This window comes from Triticum dicoccoides, chromosome 2B (genome assembly GCF_002162155.2).
Source record: "Triticum dicoccoides isolate Atlit2015 ecotype Zavitan chromosome 2B, WEW_v2.0, whole genome shotgun sequence".
In the NCBI taxonomy this organism is placed as follows: domain Eukaryota; kingdom Viridiplantae; phylum Streptophyta; class Magnoliopsida; order Poales; family Poaceae; genus Triticum; species Triticum dicoccoides.
In genome coordinates this window covers 748,936,929-748,959,639 of record NC_041383.1, presented here as the reverse complement: position 1 = coordinate 748,959,639, position 22,711 = coordinate 748,936,929, and the positions used below count along the sequence as shown (strand labels likewise).

Sequence of the window (22,711 nt, the reverse complement as noted above, 5' to 3'; positions counted from 1 at the left end):
GACTGAGGCATAGGGAATGACTTTTCATTTTCTTTCTATTTTCTACCATGGTCGGGTCTTGAGTCTTACTCAACTTCACACTTTTGCATCACAGGCAAGAACTCCTTCTTTGACTGTTCTATTTTTAACTATTTCAAAACTTATCAAGGTATGTACTCATTGAAAAAAATCTTATCAAGCGTCTTGATCTATCTATATAGATCTTGATGCTCAATGTGTAAACAGCTTCACCGAGGTCTTTCATTGAAAAACTTTTATTCAATTATCCCTTTATGCTATCCAGAAAATCTATATCATTTCTGTTCAACAATATGTCATCTACATATAGTATCAGAAATGCTACAGAGCTCCCACTCACTTTCTTGTAAATACAGGCTTCTCAAAAAGTCTGTATAAAACCATATGCTTTGATCAACTCATCAAAGCGTATATTCCAACTCCGAGAGGCTTGCACCAGTCCATAAATGGATTGCTGGAGCTTGCACACTTTGTTAGCATCTTTAGGATTGACAAAACCTTTTGGTTGCATCATATACAACTCTTCTTTAATAAATCCATTAAGGAATGCAGTTTTGACATCCATTTGCCAGATTTCATAAAATGTGGCAATTGCTAACATGATTCGGACAGACTTAAGCATCGATACGAGTGAGGAAATCTCATCGTATTCAACCCCTTGAACTTGTTGAAAACCTTTTGCAACAAGTCGAGCTTAGTGGATAGTAACACTACTATCAGTGTCCGTCTTCCTCTTGAAGATCCATTTATTTAACATGGCATGCTGATCATCGAGCAAGTCAATCAAAGTCCATACTTTGTTCTCGTACATGGATCGTATCTCAGATTTTATGGCCTCAAGCCATTTCGCGGAATCTGGGCTCATCATCGCTTCCTCATAGTTCGTAGGTTCATCATGGTCTAGTAACATGACTTCCAGAACAGGATTATCGTACCACTCTGATGCGGACCATACTCTGGAAGACCTACGAGGTTCTGTAGTAACTTGATCTGAAGTTTCATGATCATCATCATTAGCTTCCTCACTAATCGGTGTAGAAATCACTGGAACTGATTTCAGTGATGAACAATTTTCCAATTCGGGAGAAGGTACAGTTACCTCATCAAGTTCTACTTTTTTCTCACTCACTTCTTTCGAGAGAAACTCCTTCTCTAGAAAGGATCCATTTTTAGCAACGAATATCTTGCCTTCGGATCTGTGATAGAAGGTGTACCCAACAGTTTCCTTTGGGTATTCTATGAAGACACACTTCTCCGATCTGGGTTTGAGCTTATCAGGATGAAACTTTTTCACACAAGCATCGCATCTCCAAACTTTAAGAAACGACAGCTTAGGTTTACTGCTAAACCATAGTTCATACGGTGTCATCTCAACGGATTTAGATATAGCCCTTTTAACGTGAATGCAGCTGTCTCTAATGCATAACCCCAAAACAATAGTGGTAAATCAGTAAGAGACATCATAGATCGCACCATATCCAATAAAGTGCGGTTACGACTTTCGGACACACCATAATGTTGTGGTGTTCCAGGTGGTGTGAGCTTTGAAACTATTCCACATTGTTTTAATTGAAGACCAAACTCGTAACTCAAATATTCGTCTCCGCGATCAGATCGCGGAAACTTTATTTTCTTGTTACGATGATTTTTCCACTTCACTCTGAAATTCTTTGAACTTTTCAACTATTTCAGACTTATGTTTCATCAAGTAGATATACCCATATCTGCTCAAACCATCTTGTGAAGGTCAGAAAATAACGATACTTGCCACGAGCATCAACACTCATTGGATCGCATACATTGGTATGTGTTATTTCCAACAAGTCGGTAGCTCGTTCCATTGTTCCGAAGAACGGAGTTTTAGTCATCTTGCCCAAAAGGCACGGTTCGCAAGCATCAAATGATTCATAACCAAGTGAATCCAAAAATCCATCTTTATGGAGTTTCTTCATGCGCTTTACACCGATATGACCCAAACGGCAGTGCCACAAATAAGTTGCACTATCATTATTAACTTTGCATCTTTTGGCATCAATATTATGAATATGTGTTCACTACCATCGAGATCCAACAAACTATTTTCATTGGGTGTATGACCATTGAAGGTTTTATTCATGTAAACAGAACAACAATTATTCTCTGATTTTAAATGAATAATCGTATTGCAATAAACATGATCAAATCATACTCATGCTCAACGCAAATGCCAAATAACATTTATTTAGGTTTAACACTAATCCCAAAAGTATAGGGAGTGTGCGATGATGATCATATCAATCTTGGAACTACTTCCAACACTCATCGTCACTTATCCTTCAACTAGTCTCTGTTTATTCTGCAACTCCTGTTTCGAGTTACTAATCTTAGCAACCGAACAAGTATCAAATACTCAGGGGCTACTATAAACACTAGTAAGGCACACATCAATAATCTGTATATCAAATATACCCTTGTTCACTTTGCCATCCTTCTTATCCACCAAATATTCAGGGCATTTCCGCTTCCAGTGACCATTTCCTTTGCAGTGTCAACACTCAGTTTCAGGCTATGGTCCAGCTTTGGGCTTCTTCACAGGAGTGACAACTTTCTTGTCTTTCCACTTGAAGTTCCCTTTCTTTCCCTTTGCCCTTCTCTTGAAACTAGTGGTCTTGTCAATCATCAACACTTGATGCTCTTTCTTGATTTCTACCTTCGTTGATTTCAACATCACGAAGAGCTCGGGAATCGTTTTCGTCATCCCTTGCATACTATAGTTCATCATGAAGTTCTAGTAACTTAGTGATGGTGACTAGAGAATTCTGTCAATCACTATCTTATCTGGAAGATTAACTCCCACTTGATTCAAGCGATTGAAGTACCCAGACAGTCTGAGCACATGCTCACTAGTTGAGCGATTCTCCTCCATCTTTTAGCTATAGAACTTGTTGGAGACTTCATATCTCTCAACTCGGGTATTTGCTGGAAATATTAACTTCAACTCCTGGAACATCTCATATGGTCCATGACGTTCAAAACGTCTTTGAAGTCCCGATTCTAAGCCATTAAGCATGGTGCACTAAACTATCAAGTAGTCATCATTTTGAGCTAGCCAGACGTTCATAACTTCTGCATCTGCTCCTGCAATAGGTCTGTCACCTAGCGGTGCATTAAGGATATAATTCTTCTGTGCAGCAATGAGGATAAACCTCAGTTCACGGATCGAATCCGCATCATTGCTACTAACATTTTTCAATACAATTTTCTCTAGGAACATATCAAAATAAACATATGAAAGCAACAACGCAAGCTATTGATCTTACAACATAATTTGCAAAATACTACTAGGACTAAGTTCATGATAAATTTAAGTTCAATTAATCATATTACTTAAGAACTCCCACTTAGACAGGCATCTCTCTAGTCATCTAAGTGATCACGTGATCCAAATCAACTAAACCATAACCGATCATCACGTGAGATGGAGTAGTTTTCAATGGTGAACATCACTATGTTGATCATATCTACTATATGATTCACGCTCTACCTTTCGGTCTCTGTGCTCCGAGGCCATATCTGCATATGCTAGGCTCGTCAAGTTTAACCTGAGTATTCCGCGTGTGCAAAACTGGTTTGCACCCATTGTAGATGGACGTAGAGTTTATCACACCCGATCATCACGTGGTGTCTGGGCACGACGAACTTTGGCAACGGTGCATACTCAGGGAGAACAATTCTTGATAATTAGTGAGAGATCATCTTAAAATGCTACCGTCAATCAAAGCAAGAATAAGATGTATAATAGATAAACATCATATGCAATCAAAATATGTGACATGATATGGCCATGATCATCTTGCGCCTTTGATCTCCATCTCAAAAGTACTGTCATGATCTCTATCGTCACCGGCACGACACCATGATCTTCATCATCTTGATCTATATCAATGTGTCATCACATGGTTGTCTCACCAACTATTGCTCTTGCAACCATTGCTATCGTATAGCGATAAAGTAAAGCAATTATTTGGCACTTGCATCTTATGCAACAAAGAGACCTCCATAGGGCTTCTGCCAGTTGCCGATAACTTCAACAAAAAACATGATCATCTCATACAACAACTTATATCTACTCACGTCTTGACCATATCACATCACAACATGCCCTGCAAAAACAAGTTAGACGTTCTCTACTTTGTTGTTGCAAGTTTTACGTGGCTGCTACGGGCTTAAGCAAGAACCAATCTCACCTACGCATCAAAACCACAACGATAGTTTGTCAAGTTGGTGCTGTTTTAACCTTCGCAAGGACCGGGCGTAGCCACACTCGGTTTAACTAAAGTTGGAGAAACTGACACCCGCTAGTCACCTGTGTGCAAAGCATGGCGGTAAAACCAGTCTCGCATAAGTGTACGCGTAATGTCGGTCTGGGCCGCTTCATCCAACAATACCGCCGAACCAAAGTATGACATGCTGGTAAGCAGTATGACTTATATCGCCCACAACTCACTTGTGTTCTACTCGTGCATATAACATCAAACCATAAAACCTAGGCTCGGATGCCACTGTTGGGAACGTAGTAATTTCAAAATAATTCCTACGCACACGCAAGATCATGGTGATGGCATAGCAACGAGAGGGGAGAGTATTGTCCACGTACCCTCGTAGACCGTAAGCGGAAGCGTTATCACAACGCAGTTGATGTAGTCGTACGTCTTCACGATCCGACCTATCCAAGCACCGAACGTACGGCACCTCCGAGTTCAGCACACGTTCAGCTCGATGACGATCCCCGGGCTCCGATCCAGCAAAGCTTCGGGGATGAGTTCCGTCAGCACGACGGCGTGGTGACGATGATGATGTTCTACCGGCGCAGGGCTTCGCCTAAACTCCGCGACGATATGACCGAGGTGGAATATGGTGGAGGGGGGCACCGCACACGGCTAAGGAACGATCCGTAGATCAACTTGTGTGTCTATGGGGTGCCCCCTGCCCCCGTATATAAAGGAGTGGAGGAGGGGGAGGGCCAGCCCTCTCTATGGCGCGCCCTAGGGGAGTCCTACTCCCACCGGGAGTAGGATTCCCCCTTTCCTAGTAGAACTAGGAACCCTTCCATGTAGTAGGAGTAGGAGAGAAGGAAAGGGAAGAGAGAAGGAGAAGGAAGGAAGGGGGCGCCCCCCCTCCCTAGTCCAATTCAGACTAGTCCAAGGGGAGGGGTGCGGCCACCCTTTTGGCCCTTTCTCTCCTTTCCCGTATGGCCCAATGAGGCCCAATAAGAATTCCCGTAACTCTCCGGTACTCCGAAAGATACCCGAATCACTCGGAACCTTTCCGAAGTCCGAATATAGTCGTCCAATATATGATCTTTACGTCTCGACCATTTCGAGACTCCTCGTCATGTCCCCGATCTCATCCGGGACTCCGAACTCTTTCGGTACATCAAAACTCATAAACTCATAATAAAACTATCAACGAAACCTTAAGCGTGCGGACCCTACGGGTTCGAGAACTATGTAGACATGACCGAAACACGTTTCCGGTCAATAACCAATAGCGGGACCTGGATGCCCATATTGGCTCCCACATATTCTACGAAGATCTTTATCGGTCAAACCGCATAACAACATACGTTGTTCCCTTTGTCATCGGTATGTTACTTGCCCGAGATTCAATCGTCGGTATCCAATACCTAGTTCAATCTCGTTACTGGCAAGTCTCTTTACTCGTTACGTAATGCATCATCCCGTAACCAACTCATTGGTTACATTGCTTGCAAGGCTTATAGTGATGTGCATTACCGAGAGGGCCCAGAGATACCTCTCCGACAATCGGAGTGACAAAACCTAATCTCGAAATACACCAACTCAACATGTACCTTTGGAGACACCTGTAGTACTCCTTTATAATCACCCAGTTACGTTGTGACGTTTGGTAGCACCCAAAGTGTTCCTCCGGTAAACGGGAGTTGCATAATCTCATAGTTACAGGAACATGTATAAGTCATGAAGAAAGCAACCGCAACATACTAAACGATCAAGTGCTAAGCTAACGGAATGGGTCAAGTCAATCACATCATTCTCCTAATGATGTGATCCCGTTAATCAAATGACAACTCTTTTGTCCATGGCTAGGAAACATAACCATCTTTGATAAACAAGCTAGTCAAGTAGAGGCATACTAGTGACACTATGTTTGTCTATGTATTCACACATGTATTATGTTTCCGGTTAATACAATTCTAGCATGAATAATAAATATTTATCATGATATAAGGAAATAAATAATAACTTTATTATTGCCTCTAGGGCATATTTCCTTCACAAGGATGGGCTGGTTCTGGCAAACACCATCGGCTGCAACAAGGTGGAGATCAGGGCGGATTGTATGGAGGTCATCCAGATAATGCAAGACGGAGGCAATTTCTTAGGCCCAGCTGCAGCCATCTATGAGGAGTGTACTTTCTTGTGTCGTAATTTTATCTCTGTTAGGTTCTGTCATTGCCCTAGGGAAGCCAATATGGCGGCTGATCTTTTGGCTACTAAGTCGGAGCCCTCACGAACTATTGTGTGGCAGAACGAGACTCCAGACTTTCTGCTCGATGTAATCACAAATTATGTATCCCTATTTTCACATGAATTATAAACCGCCATGATGGCATTTCCCTCTAAAAAAAAGTGGCTCAACTTTGTACTAAATTTAGTAAGTACAAAGTTGAGTCACTTATTTTGGGACCGAGGGAGTAGTAGGATGCGATGCCTTTCACCGCGCACAATTGGTAATACGGAACCTTAGTGTGTCACTAGATAATCCATCTATGCGACAAACAACACATAACTTTTAAATTTTTGTACTGCCCACCATGTTGATTCCTCCACGCCATAGAATTTGTGGACACCACCTAATATTCTTTTGGCAAAATTACCCACTCTTTGCCACATGTAAAACGCACTGGATGTCTCGTTTGTACAGGTCCATTAATCTAGGTCTAACATATACTCCCTCCGTCCGGAAATACTTGTCATCAAAATGTATAAAAGGGGATACATCTAGACGTGTTTTAGTTCTACATACATCTCTTTTTATCTATTTTGATGACAAGTATTTTCGGACGGAGGGAGTAGCAAATTGTTGATAAGGCTAGTCATAGTGGGAGTAACTTAAGTAGTAACATAGCGCACTTCGAGAATTTTTTGCTTATGTGGCAAGTAGTTAATGAATAGTGGTAACATAATATGTTAATGTAACGTAGTGCTTTCCAAAATAAGATGAGTCTAAAAGCTATTAAATCAAACCACCTATGACACTACTACTATATTACTTTGCATTATGAAGGTAGTAACTTAGACTAGTGTCAGATGCATGACACTAGTATAAGTTACTCCCACTATGACCAGCCTAAAACGACCAGGCGAAAAATGTTCACTTCAGATTCATAGATGCTCACAACACACATATGCACTCATATTTATGAATGAACGCACACACACCCTACCCCTTTGAAGACCTCTGAACGGGCACAACTTTTTGACATTAAGGAAGTCACCACACACACGTCTTGTAGTCGATATAAACGTCTCCTTCCATAGAGCGAACATCGGCGAAAAGTCTGAAATAGTCTGGAAAATGCGAGCAACAATACTAGGTTTAGAACTTGAGTCCTTGTGGGTTGATTCCACCACACGAAACATAACCATATGACTACGCATTTGGAAAACCATACATGTTAGAGGACAAAAACATAACAAAAGTGCTCGAAAAAGTAGATATGTTTGCTACATGTCAATGTCCCATCTATATTGGTAACTTTATTTTGGTCCACTATACACACTTGCAGATAAAACCAGCCATGTAACATGTCACTTCAGTACATGGTGAACAACCAAGTGGCCTGCTTAATAAGCTACCAACAAACAATTGTAATCAATGAAAAAGGACATGCTGACAAGTGCAGTAGAACTACTCTAACTTTAGGTGGTGCCATGAAAAAGTATCAGACAATGCAGGTAATTTGGCAACCTAGAAAATCATGCTAATATGGAAACAAAAGAATCATCATAGATATATGATATGTATCTATTTGCCATGAATTTTGAAAAGAAAAGTTGATCTATGAAAATAATAATAATAATGTTTCTATGAATGGTAGTCTACTTTATCATCCCCAACAAAATTTGAATTATGTATACTGCACAATTGGAGAACCTTACTGAATGCCATCCAAATAGACATGCTTTTCTGTCTACTAGTGCATACAAAGAGAATCTACACAAGACTAATTGGTACGAATGACTCAGGAACTAAGTGGAGGAAGTGCTACATGATAGATACAAAGCGCTCTGATGACATGACCACCTAATCCTTACTCCTTCCTTTTAAAGTAATAGTAAATGTGAATGCACGTTGATATTAGGTAGTATGTTAATTGTCGCATATATTAGGTAGGATACTATTTATGGACTAATTATGTGATTATTCTTGACTTAGATTTTTGGTATGATACTAATTGCACGCATTAGGTAGGATATTCTTTATGAATTAATTATATATTACCGTTGATGCTGATATTTAGTATGGTATTAGTTGCACGTTAAATATGTTGAGCGCACACCATGAGTGACTTGGTTTAATGGCCGAGATTAGTTGGATCTGCCCAAAGGGGCGGTTTTATATTGGTATAGATACATATGTTTATGGTGACGGAGCATAGCTCGTTCCAGCTATATTATGTGTCGACCGCATGAGCATGCGGCATTTTGATGGGAATTAACTATTAAGGTACCTCCCCACAATATGGTTTAGTGTTATGTTTCATGAAACTTCATCCGGACATATGAAAGGGACCCTGTCGTGGTTGCTTTGACATATAATTAGTTATTTCTTCTTACATGGCAATGCAAAATGATAAGGATTTTTCGCACGAGAAGATGTAAAATGATCGCACTCAGAACTGGGTGAGACATGTTAAGGTAAAATCTTAGCACCGTTTAGACAAATGAAAAGTCTACATTGATGTGAATGTGTGGCTATTTTAGCACACACTTGATCCCCAGTTTCAAATGGATCTTGATGACTTACTCCTCGACGATACTCTGCGTGTATTTCTGAGAAACTGCATATGCTGCAAATAAAAGGGAATATTCAAAGCATATTTGAAATGTACTAAGTGCCATTGATTCTAAAAGATTCATTCGCTAAAAAGTATCATGCATGACATCAATCGTGGAAAGAAATGGGCATCATTGTGCGCCTCCCTGCTTTCGCCTTTGTTTGGCTGAAGGTGTGCAGATGCAATTTTGTCTCCCTGACTGACTAGCCTTGACTACAACAATATTCTATAACTGCAAAGAAGGATTAAAACATACTCCCTTCGTTTTAAAATAGATGACTCAACTTTGTACTAGATGTTATCTATTTTGAAACGGAGAGAGTAGAAATTAACATGCAGAATCAGCTAAGTACTGCCATGGGAAGCCCTGACTGGTTGACGTAACTTTTGTTCCAGCTAGCCGAGGCCGGGTTAACTTTGTATGGTGGTCGGCAGGTGCGTGCATCATCTCATCTCATTGCTCCGCGGAGCTGGGGAAAGCATGCATGCGCTGTTTGTGGTTTGTGACCGTGCCCGTGCGTGTCAGCTTCATTGGTTGGGTCAAAAGTGATGCAAGTGCGTCACAGATTCTTCTAGTCTGAAATTATCTTGGCTTCGGACCACGAGTGGTAAAACCGGCGCCCAGGTGTCTAGCGATGAAGGTGAAATGTACTCCAGCCCAAGCTGTGGGCAATCGATGCCCCGTAGTTGATAGTGGCCCCAGGAACAACGATGTTTTCCTTTGCCCGTGAGAAAAGATAAGTGTTTGTAGTACGTGGAGCACGTAATAACTGCACCTAGACACTACAATACACGTGAATTTTGTAATATATATCCTCCTCCTATTCCCATGACTGATTTGGTAACTGCGGACGCATCGCACCTCATATGTGCGCTTAATCTGAGGTCTTGCGATCTTGCATAATTCGGCAATTCCGGCACGGCTGATTTGGTGTGATCTCCACAGCAATTTCATCAGGGAAATGGATCGAGCGATCAGATTGTCCATAGGAAAGTTAATCCGGAATGTATAGAATCTTCACGTAGCCCCAAGAGATTAGAGCAACTCCAACGCGCCGATCCAACCAAACGGCGCTACTGTCCGTATTTCGTCCATTTGGGTCGGCCGCCCGCTCGACGTCCGTCCTGTTTAAAATTTGGGTCGGCACTGCGTCCAACGCGCCGATCCATATTTATCAGCGTGGCCGGTTGGCCGTCCTTTTTCAATAAATATGCACACATTTTTGCATTATTTCACAAGCAAACATATACTTTCATAACCAAATAAATAGCATAGTTTCACAAACAATTAAATTAAGTATAGTTTTACAAGCCGGGTAAAAATAAAATAGTCTCACCTAGTTTTGAAAGTCGGATAAAAAAGATACATCTATCCGTTACCAACATGAGTCCAGATATGCTCAACCAAATCATTTTGCAGCTGCATGTGAGTTTCTCAATAACGCATGTCATGATGAAATTGGATGAACTGTTCAAACGTTGCCGCTCCTCCATGCTCATGCACAACATTCTCGCCCTGAAACTGAAACCCTTAGTCGTAGATACGTTCCGGGTGCTCATCTTCTACGATCATATTGTGCATGACCACACAAGCAGTCATCACCTCCCACGGCTTCTTCGTGCTTCAACTCCTAGCAGGATACCAAACGACACTCCATCGAGATTACAAAACACCAAAGGCACGCTCGATGTCCTTCCTAGCACTCTCTTGCTCTTGGGCAAATCTTTCCTCTTCTCTCCGATAGGGTTGGGGATTGTCTTCACAATAGTGGTCCATGAGGATAGATACTGTCACCTAGGTAGTATCATTTGTCGTAGTTGTGGCCGTTGATGTTAACATTGATCGGTGGGCTGTTTGCCTTCGGCAAACCTAGCGAACACCAGCGAGCGATGAAGTACGTTGATATCATTGTGTGATCCAACTATGCCAAAGAAAGAGTGCCAGATCCAGAGATCTTGTGAGGCCACAGCCTCAAGTATGACAGTGCAAGCTCTGACATGGCACTTATACTATCCTGGCCAAGCAGAAGGGCAGTTCTTCCACTCCCAGTGCATGCAGTCTATGCTGCCAAGCATCTCTGGGAAGGCTCTACTGGCATTCATCGCCAATAAGCGGGATGTATCTTCAGCAGTCGGCTCTCTCAAGTACTCAGGGCCAAACACAACAATCACAACCTTGCAGATCTTGTACATGAAGTCTAGACATGTAGACTCGCTCATACGGATGTACCCATCAATGAGATCACCGGGCACTCCGTATGCAAGCATCCGGATGGCTGCAGTGCATTTCTGATAAGATGAGAAGCCAATATTCCCAATGGCATCCTCTCTGCACTCGAAGGAGTCATCGTATCCAACTACTCCCTCTATAATACGGTTGAAAAGATGCCTACTCATACGAAAACGCCGCCGAAATTTCTGATGGTTGAACAACGGGTTGGTTGAGTCAAAGTAGTCCTTCCAAAGAAGGAAATGACCGCTCTCTCGGTTGTGATTCAACGCAGGAAGGTGCCCTGGGATGGAGCCACGGAACAATGGCCGCTGGCTATTAAGGTGGTGATGGACCAACACGGCAGTCAAGATCTGCTCCTCCTCATTGGACGAGGAATCGTCGGAGTCGCAAAATAAATTGTGGAAAAAGAACTCGTTAGCGGAGTCCATTTTGTATCTTGGCAAATTGTCGAACAGCTTGCGGGCGTCGACGAAGAAGCAGGCCGGCGAAGAGACGCCCGCCTCCCTTGGACCAGGTGGCTGGCCTGCTGGCGTCCGATGACCGTGCCGGCGTCAGGCCGAAGGAGCTGGCCAGGGCGGCGAGGTGGCTTCCTGCTCGCGTCGGCGTCAGGAGGAGGGGATGGGAAGCTTCGGTACCCCGGCGACGAGACAGTGGTGGCGTCGACGTGGGAGGTGGAGGCGTTGGGGAAAGGTGTGTCGGCACCGGCTGCTGGTAGAGGCATCGAAAATGGGTGGCGGCAGCAACGTGGCGGAGGTGGAGGCGTTGGGGAAAGGTGTGTCGGCACCGACTGCTGGTAGAGGCATCGAAAATGGGTGGCGGTAGCAACGTGGCGGAGGTGGCGAGGGTTTGCTGTTGTGGTGGGAAAGGATGGCCAATGTGCCACCAACTAGCGGGGCGGAGGGAGAAGGAGGCGGGCGGCGTGCGCGTGTCCGTTTCCTGTCCGTGCCGACGCAAACTAGCCTTAAAATTAGGCCGGGAATGGGTCGACAGACGGACAAAAAGCAGACGCGTGTCCGTTTGGGTCGACGCGTTGGGCCGATTTTTCTGTACATGCCGACCTAAACAAACGCGCGTGTACGAAATAGGTCGCCGCGTTGGAGTTGCTCTTAGGGCATAATTTAATTCCTTACAACGAGGGCACCGGCGCAAAGATTCCATCTCGTGGCGGATTCCCGCGCAGTTTGTGCGGTCTAGCTTGCCTGGATTCCACCGGGATCTTCTGCGCCGGCAGCCAATTTAACACTTGCTCGGTGGTTGGTCGCAGCCGGCTGCTGCACTAACAATTTTTTTTTGCTGCACTAACATTCAACCTTAAGCATTGACCCGATGTTTGTTCTAGGTCTAGTAGTGCTTAAATGCACATGTTATGTAACATACTGGATTACTTTAAGTTGATCGTTTTGTTGCATGGAATTATTTGGTGCTAGAAGAAAGCCGTCAACAATTTTAACATTCTTGTCTGTGGAGGTTGAGTAAATTTACCGGAACGACATAGGTAGATAAATCGACCCGAGGCACTGAATCTTCTTCATGACTTGTAGTATTCAGTTTTACCATGAAGTTGTCTTGCTCGTTTTGTCCCTAGGAGAGACATCATGCCATACCGTTGCAGTGCCGTGCTGAATCCAACCGGGCAAAAATTACGCAGCCTCTGAAATTAAGGTGCCGAATCCATTTATTTACTGCTGTACAGGGGCACCTCGTTTACGTGCCACTCATCAAATCCCGCCTGCGTGCAGTGCCGGATACCGTTCCGTTTCGGACCCAAGATTCCAAAACTCGCAGCACCCAAACCAAACCAAACCCCCCGCGTCCGCCGGAGGAGCCTCCCCTGCCACCCCTCGCTTCCCCTATAAATACCCCGCCCTCGCAGCTCCCATCCTTCATCTGCAACACACACCAACAGACAGAGCCGCAAGAAAGAGCAGAGCATCACGTAGCCTTAGCAGGCGACAGAGAGAGAGAGAGAGAACGAAGTGTCTTTAGCCACCTAGCAACACACCACCCCCCGTACGCACGCATGGCGCGCTGGGCCATTGCCATCCACGGCGGCGCTGGTGTGGACCCCAACCTGCCGGAGCACCGCCAGGAGGAGGGCAAGCGCGTGCTGGCCCGGTGCCTGCAGGTTGGGGTCGACCTGCTGCGCGCCGGCGCCACGGCGCTCGACGTGGTGGAGGCCGTGGTGCGAGAGCTGGAGACGGACCCCTGCTTCAACTCGGGCCGCGGCTCCGCGCTCATCCGCGCCGGCACCGTGGAGATGGAGGCCAGCATCATGGACGGCAACGGCCGCCGCTGCGGCGCCGTCTCGGGCGTCTCTACAGTTAGAAACCCGGTCTCCCTCGCCCGGCGCGTCATGGACAAGTCCCCTCACTCCTACCTCGCCTTCGACGGCGCCGAGGATTTCGCCCGCGAGCAGGTAATTAATCCTAAGATTAACCCAATACTGATTACCCTCCGTTAATTCTAATTCCTACCAAAAAAATGCACCCCAAAAACTGCCTGCATGCCTGCATGGCGATCTAATCAACACATATCAGGACGGTAATTAATTAACATTTTTAAATTGGAAAGTTCACGTGACGGAACGGACGGAGTAGTATGGCATGCAGCCGCAATTTCTCTTGGAAAGGGTCCTTGGAAATTAAGCTGTACTACTTGACACGCGTAGATGACGTGTGGGGCACCGTGGTGCGGTACACCATAAGTGCACAGCTGCGTGCAGCTGGCGTGCACGGGAAATACCGTTCATTTGGGTAACACATGCATATAGATATATCTTATCTGAGCTAAGCTTTTCGTTCTCTCTGGAAAAATACGTTAAGAGTGTAAGACACAGCTTACTCAGCACAGCAAGTTCATAAAATACACGTGGGTGTCTCCCTTTCGTCCCCTGGTCTTTGGAGAAATGTGTGGACCGAAATGTAGACAGTAGTAGTACGTGTTGATTTCACATCCAGCTGAAAGCAACGGCAACGTAACCTGTCTACCATTTGCTATTGGTTTGGTAGTCATGTGCGCGTCGTCGATTTACAAACCACCACAGCTGGCGATTAGTTGGCACTCCTGCATGATAATATTATGATGCAAATATATGAGATTTGCATTTTGAGTAAGAACCAAAAGGCTAAGAAAACATGTGAAAAGTGAAGAAGAAACATGGGTCTCGTGGTGACACCAGGCCAGCCGCCTCGCACCTACCAAAAACCCACCTTCACGATATTTCCATGCCTGTCCAACTTAATTTTGTCCTCTGCCGTTAAAATTCTACTAAGCCTTAAAGTTTTCTAGTCAAGATCGTGCAGCTAGCAGCCGCACAAAAGGAATCCATCTTGTCGCATGCATGAAATAAATTTGTCGTGGCCGGCGCTATTTTGCATTAAATTAATTAAAATAAACAGTTTGCTAATCAAAGTGAAACAATAGAAGCAAGCAGTAGGTGGCAAAGTCTCATGGCAGATCCATGAACCTAGGATGGCTACTGTAAGCATGCCCTGTGCTCCTCTGTTTCTGCCGCCAAAATTTGTGCACGGCATCGCCTCCTCCCTGTGCACCACTCGTGCCGTGTGGTCGCCATGGCATGGAATCCTCGCCGGATCTTGTGCCCCGCCCATGCCAGCCGACGCGACGGGACCAGGCCACTTGCTCCCCGTCCGACGAATCCGTCGTCCGTACATGGTCCACCACCCCGGCCAACGAGTACAGCAACTGGATCTGATTCCGTGATTCCTGCAGAATCCCGCGCTTTCCCTGCAGATCTCGTGGCCCTGCACTGTGTCCCGATTTTAACTGCGATCTATATATGCAACCAGAGTTAATTGGGATTAAAAACAGATTGATTTTTGGATGTGTTGATCTGATTTTGATGTGTTTGCAGGGCCTCGAGGTGGTGGACAACAGCTACTTCATCACGGAGGAAAACATAGGCATGCTCAAGCTCGCCAAGGAGGCCAACAGCATCCTCTTCGACTACCGCATCCCGCTGGCCGGAGCTGACACATGCAGCGCGCTGGCGGCCGCGTCGGAGAACCACAATAACAACGGCACGGTGATGAACGGGCTGCCCATCAGCATCTACGCGCCGGAGACGGTGGGGTGCGCGGTGGTGGACTCTAACGGCTTCACGGCGGCGGCCACCTCGACCGGTGGTCTGATGAACAAGATGACTGGCCGCATCGGCGACTCGCCGCTCATCGGCGCCGGCACCTACGCATGCGGGCACTGTGCCGTGTCGTGCACGGGCGAGGGGGAGGCCATCATCCGCTCCACGCTGGCGCGCGATGTGGCAGCCGTCATGGAGTACAAGGGCCTGCCTCTGCAGGAGGCCGTGGACTTCTGCGTGAAGGAGCGGCTCGACGAGGGCTTCGCGGGGCTCATCGCCGTGTCTGGCACCGGCGAGGTGGCGTACGGGTTCAACTGCACTGGCATGTTCAGGGGCTGCGCCACCGAGGACGGATTCATGGAGGTCGGCATCTGGGAGTGAGCAAGTGCGTTAGCTCAGCCGGAGATGAGTCCGCAAGTATGTAGTGCGTGTACATACATTTGGGCATTTGGCCATGGGAAATGTTTGGAGCCGGCAGACCGGCCGAACTTTGGGCCGGTCCTGCCGCTCTTCTTGTGCACACGCATAACAGCCTCACGCACACCACGTGCCCCCATCCATTATCCCACACGCACCACATCACGTTCTTATCCCCAGCACCACCCATCCACACAGGTCTCGTCATCTCGCTCGTGCCTCGCCCGCCTCGCCTCCTTCCCTCTCGCTTGCGCCGCCGTATCCTAGCTCCGACGAGCCCACCACTCCGACGAATCCCCCTTGCTACTCTTTCCCCCTCTCCGACAAGCCTATTCCCTCTTTTTTCCTCGTAGCTCCATGAGTCAGCCTCCACTTCCTCCCTCCCCATGGCCCCTCTCGCCCCGGGATCGACCACGGACGGCAGCCGGTGGAGCAGCTCCACCGGCCACGCCGGGAGCTGCAACCGGCCACGTCGGGAGCTGCAGCCGGAGGACGGAGGAGCTGCAACCGGGAACGCAGGGAGCTGCAACCGACGGCCGGAGGAGCTACAGGCGGCGGACGAAGGAGCTACAAGGGGCACGCGACGGTGAGCGACTATGCGACGACGAGTGCTACAACCGCGTTGCGAGATGTTGGAACCAACACTCAATTGTGCTACTACCGACGGTTTGGTTTGATGGAACCAACAATCCAATTTTCTTTTTTGCTACCACCATATTTTAGTTTTGCTGGAACCATCATCATTATTTGCTACCACCGGTGTTTTGAGTTTGTTTGGAATTTGGAGCCATGGTAAATTTTTTAATTTTTGCTTCTACCGGCGTTCTGTTTTGCTGGAACCAGCTTCATTTTTTGCTACCACCAGAGTTTTTGGTTTGCTGAAATAGAACACAATTTTTGGAATTTTGCTACCACTGTTCATATGATTTGCTGGAACCAGCGCTATTTTTTGCTGGCACCGGCAATCGTAAAAGTTACATCCGATGAGATTTTTTGCTACAACGGCAAGAGTTGGCGATGGCGGAGCTACCGCTGTCAATGGATGGGGCTGCAAGCAGCCATGGCCGACCTCGGACCCATCAATGGTGGGTGCTACCGTGGGTCAAACGAGAAGGGAGATTGATGGCTGGGACAGCGGTGTTCGGGACAGGAGGAGATGCGGTGGTGAGGAGTAGAAAGAGCAGGGGATGGTGAGGAGATGCGGCGGTGATGGCGGCCGACGGCGACAACACCGGGTGACCGGGCAAGGACAGGGCCGAGGACGAGCAAGGCGGCGCCGAGGAGGCTGGCGAGCGTGGCGTCGTACATGGCCGACGGCCGCCAGCGCGGGAAAAAAAGAAGACGACACAAGGGGATCCAAATCCAACGGTGGGACGCGGCTAATCGGGCGGCTGGAGGCTGACCGGCCGAAATTCGGCCGGTGCGCCGGCGCCTAGTGGTGCCCTTTGGCCATCCTGCGATTGCCATCTGGTTCTAGTCTAGGAATCCTCCGTTAGTAGCACTGGTTACTTCATAGCCTTGAGCTACCGGATAATAAATATGGGACAGCCTATGCACCACGTGCCTGAATAAAAGTTCTATCAGTCACTTCTATTCTAGACCGTCTAATCTTCATCCAACGGCTGTAAACAAAACTGACAAAGTTCATATTTAACCATTGGCGGCTTCTTCCTCACGTGTAGACGCCAGCCCTATTCTAGTCCTTCTAATCTTCATCCAACGGCTGTATGCACCACGTGTAGACGCCAGCCCAGGCTTAACCACATACCACTGCCCCCGTCCCCCACCATCCCGGCGGTTATCACCGCCTAGCCCTCCACTCAACTTCTCCCCCACGTCGTGCTGGCCGTCACCATGGCATCTTTGCCGCATTGAAAAACAACTACAGAGATCCCCTGCACCCCACCCCTATTAAGATAGAATGATAGATAATGTGGGCATGGCTTCAACGTAAGAGAGATTTCCGGCGAGGTCCGGCCCGGCTAAAGAAAATGACTAACACGAGGTCCGACGTGGCTATAAAAATGAAAAACGCATGAAAAAATTTCAGACACCTGAGAAATAGCAAAACCGAGTTAATATAAGTATAACGTGGAAAGCATTATTTCTAAGCTTCTTTTAAAAGTTGGACTGCGCCGACCGCTAAACGTTCTATTTTTAGAGATGTTACTGAATGACTCCGTCATCATCTCTAATGATAGACATGCATGCATTAGAATAACCCTTTTACTCTAACGTAAAACAAACCTTCTCCCTAGTGCACTTCTCCCTCTAGTAGCATGTGTGCATGTACTAGGGGACAAAAAGGTGATGTCATTTGAAATTCTTCCTATTTTAAAAAAAATTAAGGAGCGATCGCATTTTTCCCTTAGTGGGAACTTACAGATGATGTTTGCTCTTAGATTTGCCTAATAGGTTGCCTGAATGCCTTCTGTCACCGTGTCGTCCGGTCAAAGGCATTTGGCCTATAATGCCCCTCGTAGCTAGCACAAGTGCAATGTCCCTGACACGCGGGACCCGCTAGAAAAAAGCAAAAAGAAATAATCATGACCCATTTGTCACTCCCTTACACGTGGGACCCACCAGAAAAAACAGAAGGTAATATACATGACCCCTCTCTCTCTCTCGCTTGCATATGGGTCCCACACCACAAAAGAAAAAAAATCTATCTCTCCACCTCTCTCTTAGTCCCGACGCCATGGACCTCCGGCGAGCCCTCTAGTGAGTCTGTCTGTTGGGCACCGGAGACACCATGGTTAACCTCCGCCTCCTTACCATCCTCCACGTCGGCCATGCAGAATTATCACCGAGAGCCACCAGAGCCATGCAATGCGCGCCGCAATTCGACCACCTCGGTCAACCTCCTCTGGAGTCGTGCACAATCGTCATCGAGAGCCACCAGAGCCGTGCATCGCCTGCCAATTCGACAACCTCGGCCAACCTCCCTCCATTTCACCCATGATATCTCTGTCTCCCTTGTGCTCTTACTCCTTTGCCATCTAGTGCCCAGAGCATCTCCTCTACCAGCTACTTGAAGGAATATGTGGCCAACCTCATCCCCGATTCAAATTACCATGTCTGATAGCCATACCTCGAAGTCTGGAGCAACCCTACGAAATAAATTGACTTGGGGTGCTCAAATCAACAACTGGCCCTTCATCTTCTCCGCCTTGGGTGAAGCCCTCCACCGCCTCGATCTCCTTCGTCTTCTCCCCCTTAGGTAATCGCTTAAGTATGAGATAACTTTCACTTTACAATGGAGGGTAATTTCCAAGGTGGGCACAAAGACTCATCTTTGCGTCACTACAAAACTTATTTCCAAAATAAAAAAATCAGCCATGAATATATAAAGCAAAAACCAATTCTCAGGAATACTTGCTCCCATTGGATAATGCTACATTCATCACAACCACCACACACTCATGCTCTCTATTTGTTCTTGTAATAATTTATTACAGGCATCTAACATTTGTCTTTGTCTTGCTAAGTAATTTATTTATCTCTTTGAAACACTCATATCTTAGTTTTAGAGAGTCTAGGTAAAGTAGACACCAAACTGCAAGGATAGTCATGTAAGTGTCGTACACACTTGAGAGAGTAGAAAGCCTACCTTTAGCTCCAAAAGGTATTGACACTCATATAGTTTGTTTCACATCCACATTGGAGAGTGCTACAACAACTCTTTGCATTTGGGAATTATCACTAGGGCACGCTCCATGACCACAACCAAGTCCTCCATGCCTGGCCCCTCGCGCTTTCTTGGGCAATCCTCCTCGTTGACCTGGGGAGGTTCTTGGCTTTGGGAGGGTTGGTTGTCGTCCCGCTTTTTGACCTTGCCATACCTTTGTTCACCGAGGACCGCTTGTTCCCCGGAGGCATACTTGTTTGCCAAGGCGGAAAGCTCTCGGGCCATACGGGAAGAGTTGCATCCGATCCCGTGGGTCGTCCCAAGGAAGTGGAGACCGGTGGAGAATGCATAGCTGACCTTTGGTTCATGCACCTCAACGAGTGAGTTCTTCACTCAAGTGAACCGCTTGATGTAGTTTGGAAATTATGCTAAGGCCTTTTGGATAACTAAATACAAAAAGTTCACAGGAGCTGGCCCTAAAACAATAGCTCACAAGAACCTCTCCGCGAACAGGTCAGAAAATGCCTTCTGGTTGTAATCCTTTTTTTGAGATTATCAACGTAAGTTTTGGTTTCAATAAGAATCTGTGTTGTTAATCTTTATTTCATTGTGCTCAATTTGATTTACTTTGATTGATTGCCAAACATGTATGTCCTCATCACCGGTAAAAGAACGCGAAGCTTTTTCCACCTTTGCTTCATTGGCTAGGGCAAACTCGTCCCGCTCTCCTGTGCTTGTTGGTCTATTTAGTTGTTTAGGTTACGTTTTTTTAGTCCTTGCTGGCGTGGTGGTCGGGCTGTTGGCAATGCTTTTCCTCTTCAAGTTTGTCTTTCGGGGTCCGCTTCTCCTCGAATTCGTCCATTCGAGTGTAGTCGACAGAGCTCCAACATAGATTTTAGTCGTCTCTTTGCGGCGGCGAGGTTAGGGGTTCTTGTCGTCATACGGGCGCAGTGGCTAGACTTTATGTTACACCTGATCATTCCTCGGGCAAGGCCGGGTTTCGGGCAGGGCTTGTAAAAGCCCGAAGCAAAAATCCCAAGCCCGGGCCATGCCCGGCCTGGCCTGAAGCATATGAATAGTGATGTTTTTCAATTAAAACAATAATATTTAGGGTATTAAAATAATAAACTATACCTATATTTCGAATAAAATATAGATTTATGGGGGACTTTCGGGCCGGGCTTCGGGTCAGAAAATGGAGCCCGGGCCTGGCCCGGATGCCGGGCTCGGGCCTTCGGGCTTGGCTGTCCATGCACATGTTTACTTTATGTTAGGTGCTTCCGGTCTATTCAAGGTTCAACAATGACAATTGTAGCTCCAAGTGTTGATCTTTAAGGACACGTGCACGGAGATTTTTTTTTGACTTTTATCAACACATTCAACCCTGCTTCGGTAGGGCAACAACGCCAACGGCGCATCGACGACCTGTTCTTACGTCGGTAGTGTATGGTTTTGGATGTGATTTTTAATATGTTACGAAAAAGGTGATTTCTAATATGTTTGCGGTGCTTTATATTCGATGAACTTTTATAATAGATCCTGATTTTTTATATGAAAAAAGCCATCCTCATAATTTTTGCTTCAACTAGTCATCATCATCATTGACCCAAAAAAAAAAAAACGAAGCGTGTTAGTGTAACGCAGGGTTGATGGATGGCAAATTGAGTTCCCACATCCTCATCCTCAACCGTGTCATCTCTCTCCCGTGACGCCTCCTCCACGTCCAGAACCTGATCGGGCCGACGAGTCACCGTTCCAGATAGGCCGCACGGAAGCAAGCAGGCTCAGGTTTAACATGCGCGCATGCATATTGCCATTGTTGACGCTCATCTGTGATGTCATAAGGCAGCTGGTGAGAACGCGGAGGTCCATCTGAACCCAAAGCTTAGCTTCTTGCTTATAGTTGACATAACAGAATAGACTAGCACTAACAAGCATGCGCGATCGGACCTGGCTAGTTAATTAGGTCCTCCTGGCAACGGTTGACATTGTCGCAGCAGACAAAAACTTAGCCCTATAGCTAGCAGATTAATTTAGTCTCGCCATGCATGCATGACCGTGGCCAAGTGCAGGTTGAGATGTACTCTCAAGAAGTAATGTTATCTCTAGATCAAGCTTATCTCCCGCACCGCCATTGGTCAATGGGTGAGTTAGCATGCTTAGCGGCAGCCAAAGACCGGAAAATTTAGTAGTAATACAAGACCCGTCAAATCATTCCGTCCATTTTTCGCGTGCCGATAACCATGGACTATGGTCGGATTCATAGAGCATTGACCGTTATATTTGCCACTTTCTGACGTATATGGTGCCCTCGGTACATTAGCGGCGCCCGCACTTATTTCACGATCACAAACTCGGACGAAAACCATGATCACTACTCCCTCGTCCGTTACTTAACGAGACATCTACTCCCTCATCCGTTCCTAAATATAAGTTCTTTTTTTTAGGTTTCCATATGAACTATATATGGATGTATATAGATATAGTTTAGAACGTAGATTGACTCATTTTGCTCCGTATATTGTCCATATTAGAATCTCTAAAAAGGATTTATATTTAGGAACGGAGAGCGTATAACTATTGCCGATTTGCTCTCATGAGAAACTACTAAAAAGTTCTCCGTGGGGACTGGGGTACTTTTCTTTTCTTAGAAAGGGCAGGATCCACGATCAGATTTTTTCACATTGCAGACCCTGTTGGCACATGATATGATAGCACTGCAGATTCCTTACCGTCTTACCAAGCCGTACTTACACACTGGATCCGGTAGATTTACCAAGCCGTACATACACAGTGGATCCAGTGCGACTGCCAGGATCGGCCATTGCCAGCTGCAACACCACTGAAAAACTGGTATGCCGACGAGGGAGGGGATCTCCGGCGCTGGGCGCCACCTTCCTCGGGAGCCGCGCGCGCCTAGAGGTCCACCACCAACAAGAGCAACAACTCGCTTGACGCCCTCCGCTGAAAGGCAGAGGAATCTCGCTTGATTTCTGGACGGACCAGGCCGGCCGACCACCAGCTGCTCCTCATGTGCCGTGCATGCATGCATGCATGTGCGATCGATTAAAAAAGAAAAGTGTCAAGCACTAGTAGCTCCTTGTCTGCCTGCGCTCCAGTTCAGTGCATCCAGAGGTGCAGGGCAGCCTAGCTCGGCGTAGGTTTGTCCTGTTTTTCGGCGCCTGCCTGCCTGCGCTCCAATTCATTGCTGGCACGGCCGTCGGACGGTGACAC

The 22,711-nt window shown here is 46.4% G+C and overlaps 1 protein-coding gene across 1 annotated transcript; it reads left to right on the top strand.

Moving 5' to 3' along the window:
* The first annotated feature begins 13,236 nt into the window (after positions 1-13,236).
* LOC119366056 (probable isoaspartyl peptidase/L-asparaginase 2) lies at positions 13,237-15,954 on the top strand. Its single transcript, XM_037631717.1, has 2 exons — positions 13,237-13,749; positions 15,208-15,954. The coding sequence occupies exons 1-2, from the start codon at positions 13,354-13,356 to the stop codon at positions 15,811-15,813; spliced, it is 1,002 nt and encodes a 333-aa protein (XP_037487614.1). The 5' UTR covers positions 13,237-13,353; the 3' UTR covers positions 15,814-15,954.
* The last annotated feature ends 6,757 nt before the right edge of the window (positions 15,955-22,711 follow it).

Coding starts and splice junctions, on each gene's coding strand:
- LOC119366056 (XM_037631717.1), top strand. CDS start 13,354: ATGGCGCGCTGGGCCATTGCCATCCACGGCGGCGCTGGTGTGGACCCC. Junction 13,750..15,207: donor AGGATTTCGCCCGCGAGCAG/GTAATTAATCCT, acceptor ATGTGTTTGCAG/GGCCTCGAGGTGGTGGACAA.